Raw genomic sequence first — 19,731 nt, forward strand, 5'->3', positions numbered from 1 at the left:
AACCCAGCAATATACTGATTATACTGACAAATTGCATTGAATGATGGTTTACAATACATTTTTATAAAGCAGCAACACATGATCAGTCAAAGCCCATCGCTGGTTCCTCTATTTACACTCTTTGCATTGAAATTATAAACATTTAATCGAGGAGAAATATGGTGATCTCCGTTTGAAACTTTACCATGCTAGATCAAACAAAGTAACACACTGGTATTGGAATGATAATACCTATCTGATTAGTCCTTTATACATTAGAACCTCTGTTTCAAATCAAAATAACTGAGTCTTCTGGACAAATGGACATCTCATTCTCACCTGCCTTTGATTCACACATTCCTTGACCCAAACACTATACACTGCTGAACTTGGTCAGACTAAATTACTTAGTCTAGTGAATAGAGCAGATGAAAAAGTGTCTTCAGTAAGTTTTTTTTTTCCTCAGTATGAATATGTTTATTCAACTTTAAACTATTAATTGATTAAGTTAAGCAGGATTCATTTATTTGTGCATTCAACAATGCAATTATAATGAAAAAGTGAAGATTTTATGATCATATTCCCACAGAAAATCTACACAGTACTGTAGATCACTTAATTTTCGCGACACCTTATTTTCACGAGATAGTCATTGACTTTTCAAAAGTGAGACAAAATTTTCACAAATTATGGTCATTGCTCTATATTATCTTAAGGAATTCTATGATAAGCAAGAATGACATTTTCGCGAGCATACCGTCTCACGTAATTACGCGAAAATAAAGTTCTCACGAATAAAAAGTGATTTACAGTATTTATATTGTCTGTTTTTGCTTTCATTTGTCTAAGTTGGATAAACTGAAGTAGACTGTTTCTAGTTTTGTTTGTTTTTATTAAGTCCCAGCATACTGTACATATTTAGGTTGAACTTTGGCGACCTTTCTGAACTCCTCTGTCAATGTTTTGGGACATTTCATCTTGCACCAGCTGATAGGTTCTAATGTGGCCCCTGTTTGTAATCACAAAAATTGGAGAAATACATATACTTGAATATTTCTGAATTCAAATTACAAACAAGAATTACTTACAACAAATTTGCTGATATAAAGAATGAATGTACCTGCTTCGCTTGTTGCCATGACAACCCCTAATTCATTTTCTGCTGTACTGAGTAGGTAAGAATGGGCATCTCCTAATGAAAGCTAGTGTACATTAAGGATTTTTTTTTTTCTTAAAAAGTAAAAATATTATTTCTTTTTTAATACATGTACATGTAAAACGTTTTAGTAATAAAATTAAAGTGTGATTCAAAGGGATACAACTCTTGCAATGACTATATCTCCTGGTCTGAAACACTTGTACATTTCCACCTACAATGAAAAAACTATTTTATGTTGTTGACACAAAATTTTTATAATAAATTTTTAAATATCATGGCTTTATACAAAATGATGTTATTAAAATGATACATGTATACCTTGTCTTTTTCTGTTGCACGGACATCCTCTTTCCTTAAAAAACAAAGGTGTGTGATTATTTATTGTGTAGACTTGTCTTAATATAAGTGTGATATTTAAAGTCATTAACTTTCCCTTTTTCTTACCTGATTTGTCCCCTGAATGGCTCCTTTAATGGAATTTTTCCCACACTGAGAATCATACATTTACAGAATCTAGGATTGACATTTGTTATCTGAAACATGCAGTCATAAGCTACATTTAGCATAATCCTGCAACAAAACACAATAGTGCTGCAAATTTTGTTTCAGTTAAAATTAAACAATATCAGATTCATACCCTTGTTGTAACAATGGCATCTAAAGAGGGAACAACATTTTGTTCTTCTTGTGTTTTCACTTGAATCAGTGACTGAAATTCAAGAAATAATTGATAAGAAATATAGGAAAAATGTAATTTCCATCTTATTTCTTTTATTTATCTGTCAGATTATAATATTTTTCTCAAATACAGTTGTACTACATTTCAAAAATTGCTGTGATTTAATTATAGTAATATAATAAATACAATTAAACCTAGCAGTCACAGTAGAATGTACCTTTCCATCTTCATTTTGAGACGTCTGTAGATAGCCGGCTAGACTGGAATAAATATAGCCATTCCTGGAGTAGGTACCATTACCCCCTTCACAAGTCTCTTCCAAACGACAAATCCTCTGACCTTGAAAATCAATAATTATAAAAAGACTTCGTACATTAATATAATAAGGTCAATGCATTTTAATAGTGAAGTCAAGAGTTCAGGTATTTCCACTGAAATTTTGAAAAGACCTGTAAGAGTAGAGGGCAAAGAAAAACCTGTTCAACAGAACTCTTTCATGCTAATCATCATATTAGAAATATAATTATTAAATATTAAATTTAGACTTGCAACGTTTGTATATTTCGTCCAAAAAAGCATGCATTTATTAAAATAGCTTCATCCAGGGGCACTGGGAGTTAATGTAACGAAATTTATTATACTTCTGTTTTAATGTTTCCTATATTAAATTCAGAGGGTAAAATAACTATCCTTTATAGTCTACGCATAGCAAAACTATACCCCGGAGTATAGTTTTCTATCTACCCTCGGAAAATTTTCATGAATTTGTTGCCGCCAATTTTGATTTCCAGCGATAAATCTTTAAACTGATGATGTCATAATGACTTCAGTAGCATTGTGACGTCATAAGGTTTTCAGATTATTCTTGCAGAATTATCTTACTCCAAAGAAATTCAAACCTCAGAAATTAAATTATACATCAGTATAATAAAACGCTTATCTACTGGTTGTGAGTAGAATAGCTCTTTTATCAAACCCTTGACAGGAACTATTCCCCTCGGGCAAGCCCTCGGGGAATAGTTCTCTGTCGTGGGTTTGATAAAAGAGCTATCCCACTCACACCCAGTGGATAAGTGTATAATATAGTATGTGCATGTATATATCTTTTTTTTTTTTATATACATGCACATACTATATATTTGGACTTGACAATATTAAACTGTGACTAATTGTGTATACGTGTTTACCAATTTACACAAATATTTTTTTTAAAAAAGGATGAAAAAACTTTAAAAAATGAAAATATTAAAATTCATTGTAAACCTGTTAATTTAATCGGGCACGAAAATCAAAAGAAATGAAACACCACGATGTAAAAATATGTTAAAATAGCTTCTTTCAGACATTTACTGTGTTTAAATTTGTAAAGTACACATATCTGAAGTGATCTGTACTTCTTGTATATCTTATGTTTATGAAAGACCAACAAAATCAAAGGGATCACAGAATTCTCAGTACCTGGTACACAGATTGTGGGCGCAGCCATCTTTAATGGAAAAATGAACTCGTCCTCAAAAAGGGGTAATTATATTTAAAGCCAATTCATTCAAGACAAAGTGCTTAAAAATGGCCATATCATTTCAATACAAGCATAGCGAGTTAATGTAAAATATTCCCAAAGTTTATATCTGTTCGTTTTTTACCAAAATGTTTGACGTTTAGAAGTGATCAAAGTATCTTTGGCCCCTTTTATTAAATGGGTAAGTCCATTTTACTTCCGTTTATTTGTAAACAATATGTCAGAAGAAAGTATAGACTTCTCAAGGGTAGGCATTGGATTTGTTTTTTAATTAATACCTTAAAAAGACGATAAACTGGTCTCTTATTTAACAATTTTATATTTTTTCGCCCCACAGATTCATACCGGAGGAGGGTACACCTCAGATTTTGATTCTGATGCCGAGAAAGAAAGAAGGCAAGTTTATTTTGACATAACAATAAAGAGTAATTAAATATTACTTTCATATAGCATGTTTTTCCAAGCTTGGTAACTAAAGTTATGAGCCATTATATTTTATATATACCTATTTGATTTCACTAAATATAAGAGATTTTACCTCATCACAAATTAAAGCCATATATGGCGTAACTGATCAAAAAATATATTATTGAAAAATATAAAATTAAGTAAAGAAATATAATTAATACATTTAAATTAAAACTTTTCATACAATTCTGAACACGGAGAACCCCTCGTTTCAACTAATAATACGATTTTATCTTCTCTGTAATGTGTTATTTATAAATCTTTTGTATTTTCTTCCGAGTCGGAGAAAATTCCGAGAATCCAAATTAAATTGTGATAACTTTATAACGCAATTGACTTAGATTTTGTAATTTAGGGAAAAGTTCTATCTTTATATAAAGTAATGATACAAATAATAAGTTCTTATAATTTTAGTGTAATAATTTTCATTGTACATACGCCATATATGGCTTTAATTTTACCTCATGAATAATGATCACAAATTAAATCATGCAAGCAGAGAATGATAAATATGATAAAGTGATTTGATTTAGCATTATACTATAGGTATGGGTTAAATGAGATATAGGAATCTGATTTTCTGTGTATTTTTCATGTTTAACAAAGGACCAGGAGACATGATCTTGTCCCTGAGCGTCAGAAGACAACAGAAAAAGTCGCCAACAAACGAGAACTGGAAGACGAGTATGGAAGGTAGGAATGACAGCTGTGGTTACCTTGTTTGGTGTAGGGTGGTTTCGCGCCGATTACGTGTTCGCGCCGAGTGGTGTCGCACCGAGTGGTTTCGCACCGCTTATCTGGCTTCCCCCCGATTACCTGTAATTATAACTTAATAGTTTGTAATTAATCAACCCCAAGCTTTAATGTCGTGTCATGTCGGATAATTATCCCACTTTAAGTGAGGCCATTTTTTGCCAAATGATGACAAATTTGATCGTCTAATTTGGAATAATTTAGGACTGGATGTTATAATAAATAAATAATACATGTATAAATTTATTAAAACCTTATTGCTAGTCATGTACAAGTAACATTAATAAATACACGTGTTTAATAGATCTACTATATAAGAGAATAAAGTAAGAATACTGATATTAAGGATATTTTAGGAAATTATACCTGCCATTGAAATCTTTTTGATCAACAATTTCCCATTTATATGCTATATAATAATTTGAATTTTGTTAATTTTCATTATAGCGGTATCTTCAGTAATACAGTGGCGCGAACCCACGTGGTGCAAATCCACTTGGCGCGAACAAGTGATAGGAGCGAAACCACTCGGCGCGAACACGTAATCGGAGCGAAACCACCCGCATTCCCTTGTTTAATGAATGATACTCACCCAAAGACATGAATTTTACTGATTTAATCTTCTTTTTCAGGGAAGAAGGCAAGATCCACAGAATGCAAATCCTCAGTATGGATGCAGTATCCTTTATATAATTACTATGACTTGAACAAAACAGCTATAGGAAGAGTTAGAATTCATAATTTCTGAAAAACGAACATTCTTCCTTTAACTACCATTTTGTCTTTTTTTCTCCCTCTCCCTTAAGTGTAAATTCTAGTAATTTATTGAACTATCTCAACTGTTGACCAAATGAGAATTCTCCCTAACAATAAATTAACTGGATGAATAAAAAATTACAATTCTTTTAATATATAAGAAAATTCTCTGTTCAAACAAAATCTAGTTGCAATCTGAACTAATTACAAGAACTGCCTTTAAAAAAAATAGTCTTAAAATGTCATTTGTGTAACTCTGTCATTTTAAGTCACCTGTGCACACTGAATGCAATTAACAGTCTTTCCAATTTTATAGTCTTAACAATTGTAGTACACCAGGCATAAGAAATATGTAAATGATTACATTCAGTATTATGGAGGATCAGAAAAATTCTTCAAAAGAGACAAGTAAGAGCAATACTTTAAAAAACTGTTAAAAAAGAATATGTGTTCTAAGATGCATATAGTCACACCTCATTATCACGAACTTGATTGAACAATGTGAAACTTAGGACTAGATATAATGAGGTTTTAAGACATAAAGAAAATGTGTTTGGGAACTCATGTAGACATATTCAAAATATCAATTATTAATCGGGATAATGATTTTCTGGTGTGCATATAACTGATATAAAGTGAGAGTTTCAATTTTTTTTTCACAGTTCTAAAGACAAGACAGACATGGATGTGATTAAAGAACATCATAAATTTCTGTGGGATGAGGATGAAGCTGACACATGGTGAGTCACTGAATAAGGTCCCCTCATATATTTCTTCTCTCACAATGAAAAACCCCCCAGATATTTGATCACCTCCTAAAAGACCTATCTTACTTGAAAGCAGGGATAAAAATTCTTACTATTACAAAGAAGGAGATACTGTATCACCAGTAACAGTCATTGGCTGATATCAAAACTTTAAAATCTTTAATATGGAATAATTTAATGTTAGTTCGATGTACTTTGACAGGGAGAAGAGGCTAGCCAAGAAATACTACGACAAATTGTTTAAAGAATACTGCATAACAGACCTCAGTCGGTACAAGGAAAACAAGGTAGAAAGGAATTATTTATAGACTCTCTGAAATTAAGATCGCAGTTCTTACTTTTGAATTCATTTTGATATGTACACTTTATACAAAGCCTGTTTTGTACACAAGGTGTGAGTGGAGATTTATAATGAGAGCTTTACACAAGAAGCATTATAAATTTAGATTTCTGAAAGAGAAAGGCCTTTTTTCAGGTTGCAATGAGATGGAGGACGGAGAAAGAAGTTGTAGAGGGAAAAGGTACATGTATTTATGATATTGTTAATTTTACACAAGTGTCCAGTAAAGTAGTCATAATTTTCATTTGTCAGATTGAGAAAAAAATGTATGGATCAGGAATGATCAGAAATTTATAAGTCATTGGTGATTTGATGACTCTTATACGCACATTAACATATAATACCCTAGAGATAATTTTGGATATTGTCTACACTGAGTTTATGCTTATGGGTGCAAAGTTTATGCCCATGGGCAACATAAATACTAACATGGGTATAATTATTTCAAATACTAATTTATTTTAGGTCATTTTACCTGTGGTAATAGAAAATGCAATGAAAAAAATGGTTTGAGAAGCTGGGAAGTTAACTTTGCATATGTTGAGGATCAAGAAAAGAAAAATGCTCTTGTTAAACTAAGTAAGTGATTAAGTGGGTTATAAGGAAACTTTGTGTTGTGCATTGTCACAATGTGTAGGAAAAGGGTGAGAAAAGCATATACGAGGGTTGATCCAAAAGTAATGTCACAGTGTCCATATCTTTTATATTTGGCATCATATTATCAAATACAATATACCAAAAGATGCACAAATACAAATCTAATAAACATTGAAATTTTCATTTAATAATGTTTATTTAAATTTATTTTGTAGATGTTTAAAACATAAAGTATATGGGGTGTCACCACGTCACAACTGAACGTCACATTTTAAAGTGTTTTTTTTTTCTTAGAATGCAAAATACAAACACATTTAAAAGATTCTAAAAAAGCACCCATTCTCTCATTTTTTTTAAAATACACAATTCAAGTCATTTTCTAGTCTTTAATTGAAAATTAAATGACGGCATTGGAATTTATGATCATAAACATTACATTGTTTTATTCTCTTGAATTGGACAAAGGGATTGTCGAAATGGGGAAAAAACGGCTCGACGAGTTGTTATGCATTTTTGCTTCAAAATATGGGAATAATTACTAGCGCCAGTTACATTAATTAATTAGACTAACAGAATAAAGAATATAAATAAGAGACTTCCTTATAGATGGTTTCAGGAATTTTGGGCAGATGATGGGTCATTGAATGATCAGCAGAGGACAAGAAGACCGAAAGATAGCAGATCGGATGGAAACGTTCAATGGTGTCTGATGTTGTCAAAAATTACAGACGAATAGAGTGACATGTGAATTTTTAAGTTTGCCATATGCCACTGTTCAAAAAAATTTGACAGAGGGCTTAATTATGAAAAGAGTGAGTGTATAATGATGCAAAAAATTCTTAAAGAAAGTGAAATTGTTTGCGAATCACAAATATTTTTTTTAATGAAACGAAGGGGAAACGCTTAAAAGTATGACGTCGCGTATCCGTCATATGACGTAATATTTAGGTGCAGCGACTACCATGAACGCATGTTTAAAATCTGATATTTTGGAAAGTATACATCATATTCCTTTGAATTTTTCAGGTCTGATTTGAAGTAAATAAAGCTTTCATCATGTATAATTCTGTTGTTTTACGATGATTAATAGCAATGTAATGAAAGTTGTGACATAACTTTTGGATCAACCCTCGTACATCTACTCTACTAAATACCAAGATTTCTAAATGTAAAATAAAATATGGTTTGCGACTGAGTTGTATATAATTCTGAGCTACATTGAGAATTTATTCAGATTTTGATTTTTATAGAATCAGAGTCATATTATCAAAGTCAAATACAAAATTCTGTAAATCTTTCAAGCATGAACAAAACTTTTTTTTTGCTTGAATAAAGTTTGTAAGTACCATAAAATTCAACATATAGAGAAAGAAAACGGTGTTTATGTGTGATATTATTTGCATCTATTTTTAGGACTCTGCCCAGATTGCTCATACAAATTAAATTACCATCATAAGTAAGTATAAAGATGAAAGTAAATATTAAAATATTTTTGAGTGATTAGAAACATTTGAAATCAATGTGTTAAAAATGCTTAGCATTTTGGATGTGTTCCCGTTTTGCACACATTTGATAATTAGGTATAGAACAATAGGTGTGAAGTGTGTTTTGATAGCAATTATAGTCTGATTTTTGGTTTGGATTTACCTGTGAATACCTGATTTAGCTTTATGTATTCTTAAGAGGTTTAATACCTCTATAAGATATAACAAATAAGAAAGAAAATAGAGAATAAAAATTAATTTCAAAAATAATGCCCAAGACAAGAAGATATTAAGGTCATCAGATAATTATAAGATCAAAGTGACGATCCATGATTGCTGCTGATCCAAGCTGGTAAAATTTTAGTTTTTATAATTTTGTGTCTTTCAATGCTAGTAAATTGTAAATACATGTAACTCTTATTTATTTAATTTATTTATTCTCTTATTTTTCACTATAAGTTCACCTTTCACCTACTAGTCTTACTAAGTATGGTATAGACTATAGCAATTAAGTAATTATCTCACCTGGTCAAATTCCCGTTTTGCACACATTTTTTAATTACCTGTAATTCAAATGTGTGCAAAACGGGAACAAACCGCATTTTGGTATACAAAGAATTCCATTGTATCCAAACTTTGATTGATTTTTTTAAAACATCATTTTATCTTTTTCAGAAAGAAAGAAATACTTCCTAAAAAGAAAAAGAGGGACAGACAAATTGAATCAAGTTACAAAAAGCACAAATCTCATTACAGGAATTCATCAGAGTCAGGTATACTGTAGATCATTTTATTTTCGCAACACCTTATTTTCGCGAGATAGTCACTGACTCTTGTTTAGCGAGACAAAATTTTTACAAATTGTGGTTATTGCTCTGTATAATCATAAGGAATACTATTATACACAGGAATTAAATTTTCGCAAGCACTGTCTTGCGTAATTACGCAAAAATAAAGTTCTTGCGAATAAAAAGTGATTTACAGTAGTCAGCATAGAGTATTTATATAAATAGCTAAAGTATTGCCAGGGAATGAAATATTGCATATTGGACAATTTGTAATCCACATGTTAACAGATAAAGTATTGTCAGTGCATAAAATATTGGACAGTTTGAAATGAACAAATGAACAGATAAGGTATCATCAGCACATAGAATATTGGACAATCTGTTACATGTACCGGTGTGGTAGGTGTGTAATGAATTGTTACTTGGGAATTTTCAGAAGACGCAGAACACCCTGGGGTTTCATCAAGTATGGAGAAGGAGAAGTCTAGTGAAGAGGAGAAATCTTTATGGAGTGGTCCAGCAAAAATATCAGAGGAAAAATCAAGGTATTCAATCAGAAATTTTGTTACTTCAGAACACAACAAAGCCATGTCAAATTTTACACTCCACTTTACCTTTACAAAAAGTATTGTCAGAGGTGATGATAAGGTACAGTACTATTGCTTTGCATCAAGATTACAACTAGTTCCTATTTTATGAATCTCAAGTGAATCATTTGGGATTGCATTCAAAAAAATTATCTGATTTTGTTCTCTTTAAGGAAAAGGGGAGGCAGTTGTAAAAATGAGAATTTCTAGAAATGGACTGAACCTATGTCAAATTAAAATGATTATTTTTGTCTAATATCCAGCTTCTAATATAAATCCCATGTACTCTCATGCTTGCTAAAATCAGTAATTTTTTTTTATTTCAGAGAAGAAGAATTTGAAGATTACTTTGAAGATATGTTTTTATGATAAACTATATAAAATTAAACAAAATTGTTCTTGTATTTCCAATCAACCCAAGTGTTATTCCTCTCTCTTAGTCATGTCTGTATCTGAACTTGACAACCCCATGCCATAAGCCATAATCAATACCCTTCATACATGCCAACTTTCCCGATTTAGGCGGGATCCTCCCGATTTTACCCTTTCATCCCGCCTTCCCGATCGGGAGAGAAAAAATGGCCTAATTTCCCGATTTGAAAAAAAAATCACCTTAAAATTTCAGATTTTAAAAGTTTCCCTACCGCTGAATTTTGACAATGGGATAACAATGTCAGACTTGTATATTCAATGCACACAGATAAGTTTCATTGTTTATTTAACCAGATGTTAATTACTAATTAGCCACAGGAAAACTTCACGCATGAACGCAAGTTGTCCAGGTACGAGTAGCTTATAGCTTGGGGCAATTAGGGTATTACTTGTCAGTTTTAAAAAGGTGAAACACATAGATTAACGTGAAAACTGTTAGTCATTTTCTTAAAAACATAAATTAAAGACAATAAAATACTAATTAAACCATAAAATCGGAATCCAAAGAGATCGTTTTTTGAAAACGAATGTAAAAAATTACAAAGCATAGCTGATGATTTTATCTACCTATAATGAAAACTATTTCTAAGTTGCCAATTAAAATATTATGAAAAATGAATAATATGAAAAAATTAAGATGAAACAATCAAGTGTATTTCAATTACAATTTCTTTTCCCTCCCTTCTCCCAGAAGTAATGTGCATGACTTAAAGAAATACCCACATGGCACCATCAAGCCTGACAAATTTCATGACTGTTAAAAAAAGGAATTTTCTTTTACATAGGTGGTATAAATTTCTGTAAATTTAATATAAAAAATCTCAAAAATATATGTTTCCAGAAACAGGACTTTACAGTATCAAAACTTCATATTTTTTAGCCTTTGAAAAAATGATTTAAAAGTTGTAAAATTTTCAATTTTTCACTAAATTATGTGTTCTGGTAGAAAAAAATGTTATTTACATATGTAACTAAATACCCCTTCTTAAGTGAAAGAGGCACTTATTTTAGCAGAAATATTTCAATTTTGGAAAGAAAAACATTATTTTTTGTGTTAAATTAATTCTTAAGTTGTATTGATAAGTAATATCAATATTATAAATTAAAAAAAAAAAATTCATAATCATTTAATTTCACGACAAAATGTCGCGAATTTAAAGCTTTGAAAATTGTCGTCATGCGCTAAATCCCACATGGGAATTTTCAAAAGTTGGCATGTATGACCCTTTCTCTGTCAAGAGAAGAGTAAATTTTGAAGTCTATAAAAAAAAATACGAAGAAAATGTGGCTCTTTGACAAATTACACACATTTTTGATAAATTTCAGACAACTCAGTGTCATATAATATTGATTATGTTAATAATGAGAGTTTATTTCCCAAAACAACTCCATCTAGAAATTTGCAAGCTTTTTCTATAATTCCCCTAAAAGAGCCCACATACAAAAATCACAAGATTTATCTAACCAATCAGGTCAGTTAACAATCTTCGAGGTTTCAGCAGTTGTGTTTACATACAGTAAAGATTTGTTCATACCTCCACCTCCCCATCCACCAACCATTTTCTTGGGTAATAGACATGCAAAAAGGGTTCATGATGTTATTTGATTGTGTCTGTTATGGTTAGTCTAATATTTTTGTGTGATTGTCTTGGCATATTACTTCATGGTATGTTTACCATTCCATTTTTCCCAAGCATGGGATATTGTACATGTACGTATATCATTCAGCATTATTGTTGAGTACTTATGTTATGACAATTATCAAATATTGCACATAGCTCATACTTAGGTAGGATTACTCTGCTCTTTACACAGGTGCTAGTGAACATAGCTCAAAAATATAATGAATCATGTGAGCATGTCTCACGTTAGTGCCTTAGTGGACATAGCTCATATAGGCAAGATTTCCTTGCCCTCAGCCTTCCTGTATCAGGTGCTAGTGAGCATGTTTCATATAGGCAAGTTTTACTTGCTCTCAGCCTGTTGCTCATCCAATTCCAAAGAGTAAGTTCTATCTTGTTAAGTAATTCGAGTCTTCTTTTTTATGCTGCTGATAAATACTTAGATCACTTTGTGTTCAATTACATAGCTGCATGAGCCCTATAGGCAAGTTTTAAATTTAGATTAATAAATGATGAAACTTGATAACTTCTTTGTTGTTTTGGGGTAAAAAATGAACACCTTTATTTTGTTAATTACACACAAAAATATAATGTCATGTCAGGTTATGTAAAACACCTCCTCATTTCACACAGTCTGTGGCACTTGTTGAATTAATTTAAAAAAGTTTCTATACCGTTTTTCTACTTGATTTGCTTATATATTCAGTCATTTGAGTATCAAGATAATTCTTTGAAGTCTCTTTTTAAGAAAATCTTTTAACATTTGTACACCAACGATAACTAACCGTAACTGTTCTATCCCTTGTTAACTACCGAATTAGTTAACTATAGCCCCCCCCCCCCTCTTGAAAATCAATGTTTGTTAGATAACTTTATATCTAGTACAATTATTTATCCAGCATATCTTTAGATCCAGTGGCGTAGCATCGCTTTTGAAAGTGGGGGGGGGGGGGGGCCAGCCAAAGGAAAAAATTTTTTTTACTTACCTGAAAAAAAGTTGACAAGCAAAAAAAAAAAGGAAAGGGTTGCCCAAAGTCGAAAATCCTATTTCGTGGGGTGGGGGTGGGGGTAGGGGGTAGGTAAACTTTTTCTCAGTGTCAACTACATTAAGTACCAATTCTAATACTACATTTTCGGTAATTCACTAAAAGTGAGGGGGCAACCAGGCTTTCAATTAATATTTCCTGTAGTGGAAGTAAGGTTGGGAAAAAAAGTGGGGGGCCGGGGGGGGGGGGGGGGGGCTGGCGATGTTGCTACGCCCCTGAGATCATGATTTCAACAATTTGTACTACCTAAGTAACCCCCCCCTCCCGGAAAAGGACCTGGTCTATTCAGACAATGACTTTTTTTAAACTAGTGGTTCTTGAACATGTTCATAGTTTACAGACAAACAGACAATGGAGATAAAAGATCACTTGAACTTTCAGCTCAGTAGTCCAAAAATTTTACTTGGCAATCGTAATAAAGAAAAATCGTAAAAAATGCCTGGAAACAGATATTTCGGTCTATATATCAGCTTAGACGAGGTAAAAAAGAAAAAAAAACTAACAGGAGGAAATGGAAAATATAGCAATATGGGCAATTAAGCAAAACTCATACTAAGGACTTTAATTGTTTCTCATTGTAAATAGTTATCTCGTTAAAATAAGATATGTTTATTATAAAAACTTTATAACTCTATAATAAGCAATATCCTTTTAATACCCAATATAGAACTAATACATTATGCTATGTCAGCTAGAGTACAGTACTTGATAACGAATCACGATGTTTTCTGCCTGGTACTACTATGTAATAATTTCCGCTTCAGTACCAGGAATTAGAAATGATATATATTCATTTTGTTTAACTTTTATCTAATCATTCCTTTTTTTTCAACTGACGTGATCTTGGATTAATTACAAATCTCACTGCAGTTTAAATTATTGAGAGTTGTAAGTATATACATCAATTTATGAATAAATTTATTCTAAAGTTTTAATCGTCCAAATAACCAAATTACAGATTTGTTTTAAGTTCGCCCAAATCATCCAGCAGCACAGAATTTACATCTTTATGCGTACTAGTGAAAGTCGCTGATCTTTAATTCTTATTCGACGTTTCTTTTTCCTTGTGTATGCACAATCATAATTTCGTAATTTTTCACTTTCAGCCTTAATAATTATGAAGTGGATAAACAGCATTCTACTGACATTTTTTATGTCTTTCATTGCAAGAAGTAAAGCTAGTTGCGAGATCAGCAATTCCTCTGTTTCGAAACACAGGACGGACTTTCAAGGATTAGTTTCAGCAGGGAATAAATTAATTTATGTTTATATCAACTCAAGCTTCTTAAAAGAAAACATAGTTGACGAATTTCATCGCAACCGAATCCTGGAATGGATTTGGGTTACTCGGAACTACAAACATTTTCTTGGTTATCCGCTTGACTTGGATGTACTCACTCTAAATGTAATGAGAAGAGACGTCGATGTTTTGAGACTAAATATCGATTTGGTCAATGAAACGAACTGTGTCAACGTGTCTGATCCTGGTTTTATACGCAGCTATCTGACAAACATACTAGTATTTAATGAATCTATTAGTACATGTAAATCATTTTTTGACTCTGACGTAAAACGTTGGATTTGTCATCGATTCTTCGAAAATCAAGAGTTCAAACGTACTCTGTTTGATCTTTCGCACGTTTCTATTGGATACGACTTTCAGTGTTACTCCTCCAAACCCAATGTTGTGACGCAAGATGGGACGCATGAGCTGAAGTCCAGGGTTGTGTACCTTATTGTTGCCCTTGTCCTCCTCGCCTTTTTATTCACCCCAACTTATCTTTCTGTCGCAATACCAGACGAGACCAAGTGTCTTTTCGAACATTACCGGAAGTCGGACTACCCATACAGCCCCCGTCGTTTGTTTCGATACGTTCTTTTTTATAAAAATTGTTGCAAATTTGACTGTCTCGTCCGATTCACTCTGATAACTTTTCTGTGTTGTGTACTGTTCTTCGTCTTAAAACGAAGTATGTTGTTTGATTTACCAACTCCGTTGTCCGAGTACCCAAGGGTTTATGACACGACTATTGAACAAATGTCAAGGGAAATGTATGCTTTCAAAACTGTTTTGTTTACCATATGGTTTTTGATAATGATGATTGGTCTCTTCTATCTCTCTAAAGACCAAGGGGATACGTTCTTACTTCTTGATGTTTTGGGTTGTTTGGACCGAGGAGAATTTGCGTTGCCTAATACAAAGACACGGTGTGGTCCTCTTAAAACGGTATCCGTTCATTCTGTCTTAGCAGTCTTGCATGCAGAGGAATGCAAATCCATTTGCAGGCAAACAATTCACAAGTTCTATTTACTTGTTTCTGTTAGGTTTTGGACAATTATTTTCCTTGAAGGTTTTCGATTTGCACCAAACAGAAATTTACGATGGATTTGTGTTTCTTTGGCAATAATACAATTCCCTATAAATGTCTGCGTGACTTTTCTTCTAATCTCGTGTCCTTTACTTAACTACACATTTCAAAGCTTATTGTGCTTATTGCAAAAGTTTACAGAAATAAATAGCAATAATTTTTACATTAAAACTTTACAAAAGATTACCGGTTGTTTATCAACAGTACTTTCTATTGGTTACATGTTTGCACTATATTATTACTTCACAGACAATGTCATAATCATAGGCTTTACATATTTCTTCCAAGCCACAATTTACCTTTTATTGGTTGCGGCTCCTCATCTGTATGCGACAAATTTTCGAATCTTTTTGTTTTGGGGATCGTCCATTCTATATTTATTGTTATATATTATTGAAAGTTTTGATTTGTACAAAGTGCTTCTAAATAAGATTTTAAAAATCAATGGTACATCCGAAATTAAAATCAGGATTTTTGAGAAAATAGCAGGGCGTTTCTTTCCATTGCGATTGGAACTATTTGTTGTAATTGGGAAAATATGCGTAACATTCATGATTCTGTTCATCATTTATGATACTCTTAAATTCGTTCATTATTTGGACGAGAAAAGTTCTTTTGATCTGCATCAGGTTTTCTCTCTCCTCTTTACTCTTACTCCAGGACTTCTTGAAAAGTACTTCATTGAAAGCAACAAAGATAAGGTCACAAGACTTGGTGATGAAATTCGTGATTATTTAATGGAACTAAATGAAAATCCACCCGTCGCCGAGAACACTGTACCCTGCTGTTGTGACTGCTGTCGTGTGATTGGCCAAATTGTTATGGAAAGGCGGGAAATATACACATGTGACATATCCTGTTCGAGTTGTTTACTTGAAACTCGGAAAAACCATAACAACTACGATGAAATGCAATGATTCCTTGAATTATACTTGACTACAAAGTATTTTGAGAAATAATACTTCAGAAAAATCCAAAGACTGTCGTGGATTTAATGAAAGCAGATTGCAGTTGTCAAACACCACCAATGATAATATTTATGTAAAAGATACAGATGTATCTTTGAAGGAGTTAACAAGATTGGCAAGACGATTTCCTTAAGCGAAGATATCTTTGTTAAATAACATAGATATAGATTTACTTTAGAAAGAGAGATAATAAATTAAGTTTCATATGCAATTCTGTTTGTCTTGCTTGGAAGGTTTGTAAAGGAAAAGAGTATATCATGACATGGTTTACAGTATATTTGAAATGTGTTTCTGAAACACTGATGCCCTTGTTTAGCATCTTATGGCGAGGGTGGTCAAAATTGATGGTATCCAAAGGAAGGCCTTGTCACAAGGAATAAACCTGTGAAATTGAAAGCCTCTGTACCGACTAACAAAAGTGATGGCCAAGGTTAAAGTGTTTTAAAGTGGGATAAACTCTAAGGTCAAAGTCAAAGGTGGTATCTCAAAGAAAGTTCTTGTCAAAAGGAATATGCCTGTAAAATATGAAAGTCTTATAGTCCCATCCACCCAAAAGTTACGGCCAAGGTTAAAGTTTTTGCGGACAAACAGCCAGACGGCCGGATGGACATGGCAAAAACTTTATACACTTGCATCTTTGATTACGGGGGCATAAAAATAATTTGCCAACAAAACATACAGTATTTTCATATATGTAGTCAGAACATTTGGCAAATGCATTACACATTAACTGTTCTTCAACAATGAATTTAACTATCATAAGTGTATTTCACTATTTTGTACCAGTGTAAGATAAAATCATTATCAAAACATTCTGTCAAACTCAAAAATGCCACACAACATTCTTGAGGAAGTCAAATTTGTTCAAAAGTACCATGGCCACATTTGGGGATAAATGTTTTACATAAGAATTATGTCACCGGGTACACAGGTGCGTGAAAGCTCAGTTGGTTAGAGCGCTGGCACGGTACGCCAGAGGCCCTGGGATCGAGTCCCGGTTGAGACTTGATTTTTCACCACCTGTGACATAAACACATTTCTGGCTGACATCTTGTACATACTGCGACTCCCCATATCTCTCTGGCTGTTTACTGACTCTAGTTGATCTTCTTGGAGGTGGAGTACTAATACTGGGCGAATTCACTGAAATTGAAGATCTAGAAAAAGAAGATGGCATAGTAGATTCATGTAAAGAAGAATGGTTCGATGACTGTCGAAGAGACGAATGGTTCATAGTTGACTGTCGAGGAGAGGATTGAGGACTTTGTCTATGACGACGCTGTGGTATGATGTATACCGGTACTCCGCTATCACTCTCATCTGACGAACTCTGAGATGAATCATCTGAAGGAATAGTGGCTATGGTCTGATGACTTTGATTCTTTTTGACCTGTTTGGAAACTGGAGATGAAATAACATTAGTCGGAATACAATTAAAAGGCAAAAGAAAATTTCTGTGGAGGGTACGGGTAGACCCTTTTCCGTCCTCACACCTAACAACATAAACTGGAATTTCTTCATTTGGAATACCTAAAATAATGTAAACATATTCATCCCACTTGTCTGCAAGTTTATGCTTTTCTTTGAAACCCACTTTTCTAACTAAAACTCTATCCCCAATTTCTAACTTAGAATTTCTAACTTTCCAATCAAAATTTTCTTTATTTTTCTCTGCATTTTTCTTTGATTCTTCTGCGGCAACTTTATAAGAATACTGTAATCTTTCTTGAAGTTTATGAACATACGACTGGTGATCTTTTGCTCCTACATTCTGATTTCCTGGTTTGATTCCTAAGAATGCATCTAGTGACAGGTGTGGATGCCATCCGAACATTAAAAAATGTGGAGAATACCCAGTGGCATCATTCTTGACTGAATTGTAGGCATGTACTAATGTTGTAACATAAGATTTCCAATCTGCTTTCTGGCTTTCCTCTAGTGTACTTAACATCTTAATAAGGGTTTGATTAAATCTTTCAACTGATCCGTTGCCTTCAGGATGGTATGGCGTTGTTCTCGATTTCTTGATATTAGCTATCTTGCAGAATTCTTTGATGACTTTGCTTTCGAAATTTCTCCCTTGGTCGCTATGATGTTGATCTGGAAAACTGTAATGGACAATAAAATTTTCATATAAAGCTTTAGCTGTTGTAGTCGCTAACTGGTTTTTCAATGGAACTGCGCAGGCGTATCTGGTGAAGTGGTCTGTAATAACAAGGATATTTTCAAACCCCCCTTTACATTTCTCTAAGGACAAAAAATCAATACAAAGAATTTCTAGTGGTTTTGTTGAAGTAATGGGATGAAGATTGGCTCTTGGTCTGACAGGTGTTTTACTTCTGATCATCTCTCACAGTTCTCTACGTAATAGTAAGATCATATGAAGAGAAATCTTCGTCATGAAGAATGGGCGGAGTGAAGCAGAGCCCATTCTTCGTGACGAAGATTTCTCTTCATATGATCTTACTGACTTACAATGAAGCGCATTGAAGTGGTAAAATTTTCTGTTCGGATGGAACGTTTTGAGCTATCTTTAGACACGCCCATTTTTTTAGAAAGGAAAAATCGGTCAAATGATTCAATTGAATACCTGTAGAACAGGTATTTCATAAATAGAATAGCCAATGAAATTGAAGGTCTACATAAACACCGAGTAAGCACGTGTTCGACTGATACATGTGTTATGCTAAATCCAATAAACACGATAAAATCATAATTATGTATAAAATCGTCTCAATGCGTGTTTTACATATAAGCGGAAACTCTCTATATGTCTCTTTCTTATATAAAAATTTTAATTTCAGTGTAACTCATGTTTTTTGTGCGGAAAGTGTAATGTCCTAAAACATTACGACGAATATTCCTGTCTCGTTTCTAAAGAAATGGGCGTGTCGTAATGTTATAATTGACGTTCAAAACATGACTCAGAACGTTTCATCCAAATGGAAAATTTTGCCACTTCAATGCGCTTCATTGTAGAACAGAACTTCAGCCAATCAAATGCATGGATTAAAAATAAACTCCTCCCACGGCTGTATCATATATAAGACTCAACTTGACCGCTCGTTGTACATATTGAGCACGCAATCAATATCGAACACACGCGGTTTCAGAATGGACTCCCAACTTATTCAGGTTAGCACGGGATTATATGAAATACCTTGATTTACTGGGGAAATGGTATGGTAAAGATATTAAAGTTATTGATCTAATGAATACCATAGGCATCGGAAGCAAATTGAAAGTTGGGGGGGGGGGGGGGCTAAACCAACAAAAAAAGGTAAACCATAATTTTCAATGCCTTTATAATGTATATATTTGGAAGAAAAGTGGGGGGGGGGGGGCTAAAAAACCACCCCCCCCACCCCGGTTCCGACACCTATGAATACCTATGTAACAAGAATCGTAATATCTACAT

General features: G+C 33.1%; 3 protein-coding genes across 3 annotated transcripts; 2 read left to right on the plus strand and 1 right to left on the minus strand.

The window, feature by feature from the left end:
• Nucleotides 1-775: 775 nt before the first annotated feature.
• Nucleotides 776-3,327, minus strand: LOC134240316 (exosome complex component CSL4-like). Its single transcript, XM_062722421.1, has 8 exons — nucleotides 3,276-3,327; nucleotides 2,035-2,156; nucleotides 1,776-1,847; nucleotides 1,583-1,671; nucleotides 1,457-1,490; nucleotides 1,299-1,349; nucleotides 1,100-1,181; nucleotides 776-988 (listed from the first exon to the last, which is right to left on the minus strand). The coding sequence occupies exons 1-8, from the start codon at nucleotides 3,301-3,303 to the stop codon at nucleotides 873-875; spliced, it is 594 nt and encodes a 197-aa protein (XP_062578405.1). The 5' UTR covers nucleotides 3,304-3,327; the 3' UTR covers nucleotides 776-872.
• A 200-nt stretch (nucleotides 3,328-3,527) lies between these two features.
• On the plus strand, nucleotides 3,528-10,351 carry LOC134240317 (protein FRA10AC1 homolog). Its single transcript, XM_062722422.1, has 13 exons — nucleotides 3,528-3,583; nucleotides 3,674-3,732; nucleotides 4,411-4,497; nucleotides 5,190-5,235; nucleotides 5,645-5,721; nucleotides 5,976-6,053; nucleotides 6,283-6,367; nucleotides 6,556-6,601; nucleotides 6,886-6,999; nucleotides 8,431-8,473; nucleotides 9,177-9,274; nucleotides 9,726-9,834; nucleotides 10,203-10,351. Exons 1-13 carry the CDS (start codon nucleotides 3,554-3,556, stop codon nucleotides 10,243-10,245), a joined length of 915 nt encoding a protein of 304 aa, XP_062578406.1. The 5' UTR covers nucleotides 3,528-3,553; the 3' UTR covers nucleotides 10,246-10,351.
• A 3,408-nt stretch (nucleotides 10,352-13,759) lies between these two features.
• Nucleotides 13,760-16,518, plus strand: LOC134240285 (uncharacterized). Its single transcript, XM_062722387.1, has 2 exons — nucleotides 13,760-13,861; nucleotides 14,083-16,518. Exon 2 carries the CDS (start codon nucleotides 14,094-14,096, stop codon nucleotides 16,260-16,262), a length of 2,169 nt encoding a protein of 722 aa, XP_062578371.1. The 5' UTR covers nucleotides 13,760-13,861; nucleotides 14,083-14,093; the 3' UTR covers nucleotides 16,263-16,518.
• Nucleotides 16,519-19,731: the final 3,213 nt, after the last annotated feature.

Source organism: Saccostrea cucullata, unplaced genomic scaffold (genome assembly GCF_032062105.1).
Source record: "Saccostrea cucullata isolate Sc308-1 unplaced genomic scaffold, CSIRO_AGI_Scuc_v1 ctg43, whole genome shotgun sequence".
In the NCBI taxonomy this organism is placed as follows: Eukaryota; Metazoa; Mollusca; class Bivalvia; order Ostreida; family Ostreidae; genus Saccostrea; species Saccostrea cuccullata.

Excerpts from the sequence above, each read along its gene's own strand:
- LOC134240316 (XM_062722421.1), bottom strand. The coding sequence starts at position 3,303 with ATGGCTGCGCCCACAATCTGTGTACCAG. Across the intron at positions 2,157-3,275 it reads GCCCACAATCTGTGTACCAG|GTCAGAGGATTTGTCGTTTG; the intron begins GTACTGAGAATT and ends TTGATTTTCAAG. Across the intron at positions 1,182-1,298 it reads ATATAGTCATTGCAAGAGTT|CTTTCATTAGGAGATGCCCA; the intron begins GTATCCCTTTGA and ends AATGTACACTAG.
- LOC134240317 (XM_062722422.1), top strand. The coding sequence starts at position 3,554 with ATGTCAGAAGAAAGTATAGACTTCTCAAGG. Across the intron at positions 5,722-5,975 it reads AAATTCTTCAAAAGAGACAA|TTCTAAAGACAAGACAGACA; the intron begins GTAAGAGCAATA and ends TTTTTTTCACAG. Across the intron at positions 6,602-6,885 it reads AGAAGTTGTAGAGGGAAAAG|GTCATTTTACCTGTGGTAAT; the intron begins GTACATGTATTT and ends AATTTATTTTAG.
- LOC134240285 (XM_062722387.1), top strand. The coding sequence starts at position 14,094 with ATGAAGTGGATAAACAGCATTCTACTGACATTTTTTATGTCTTTCATT.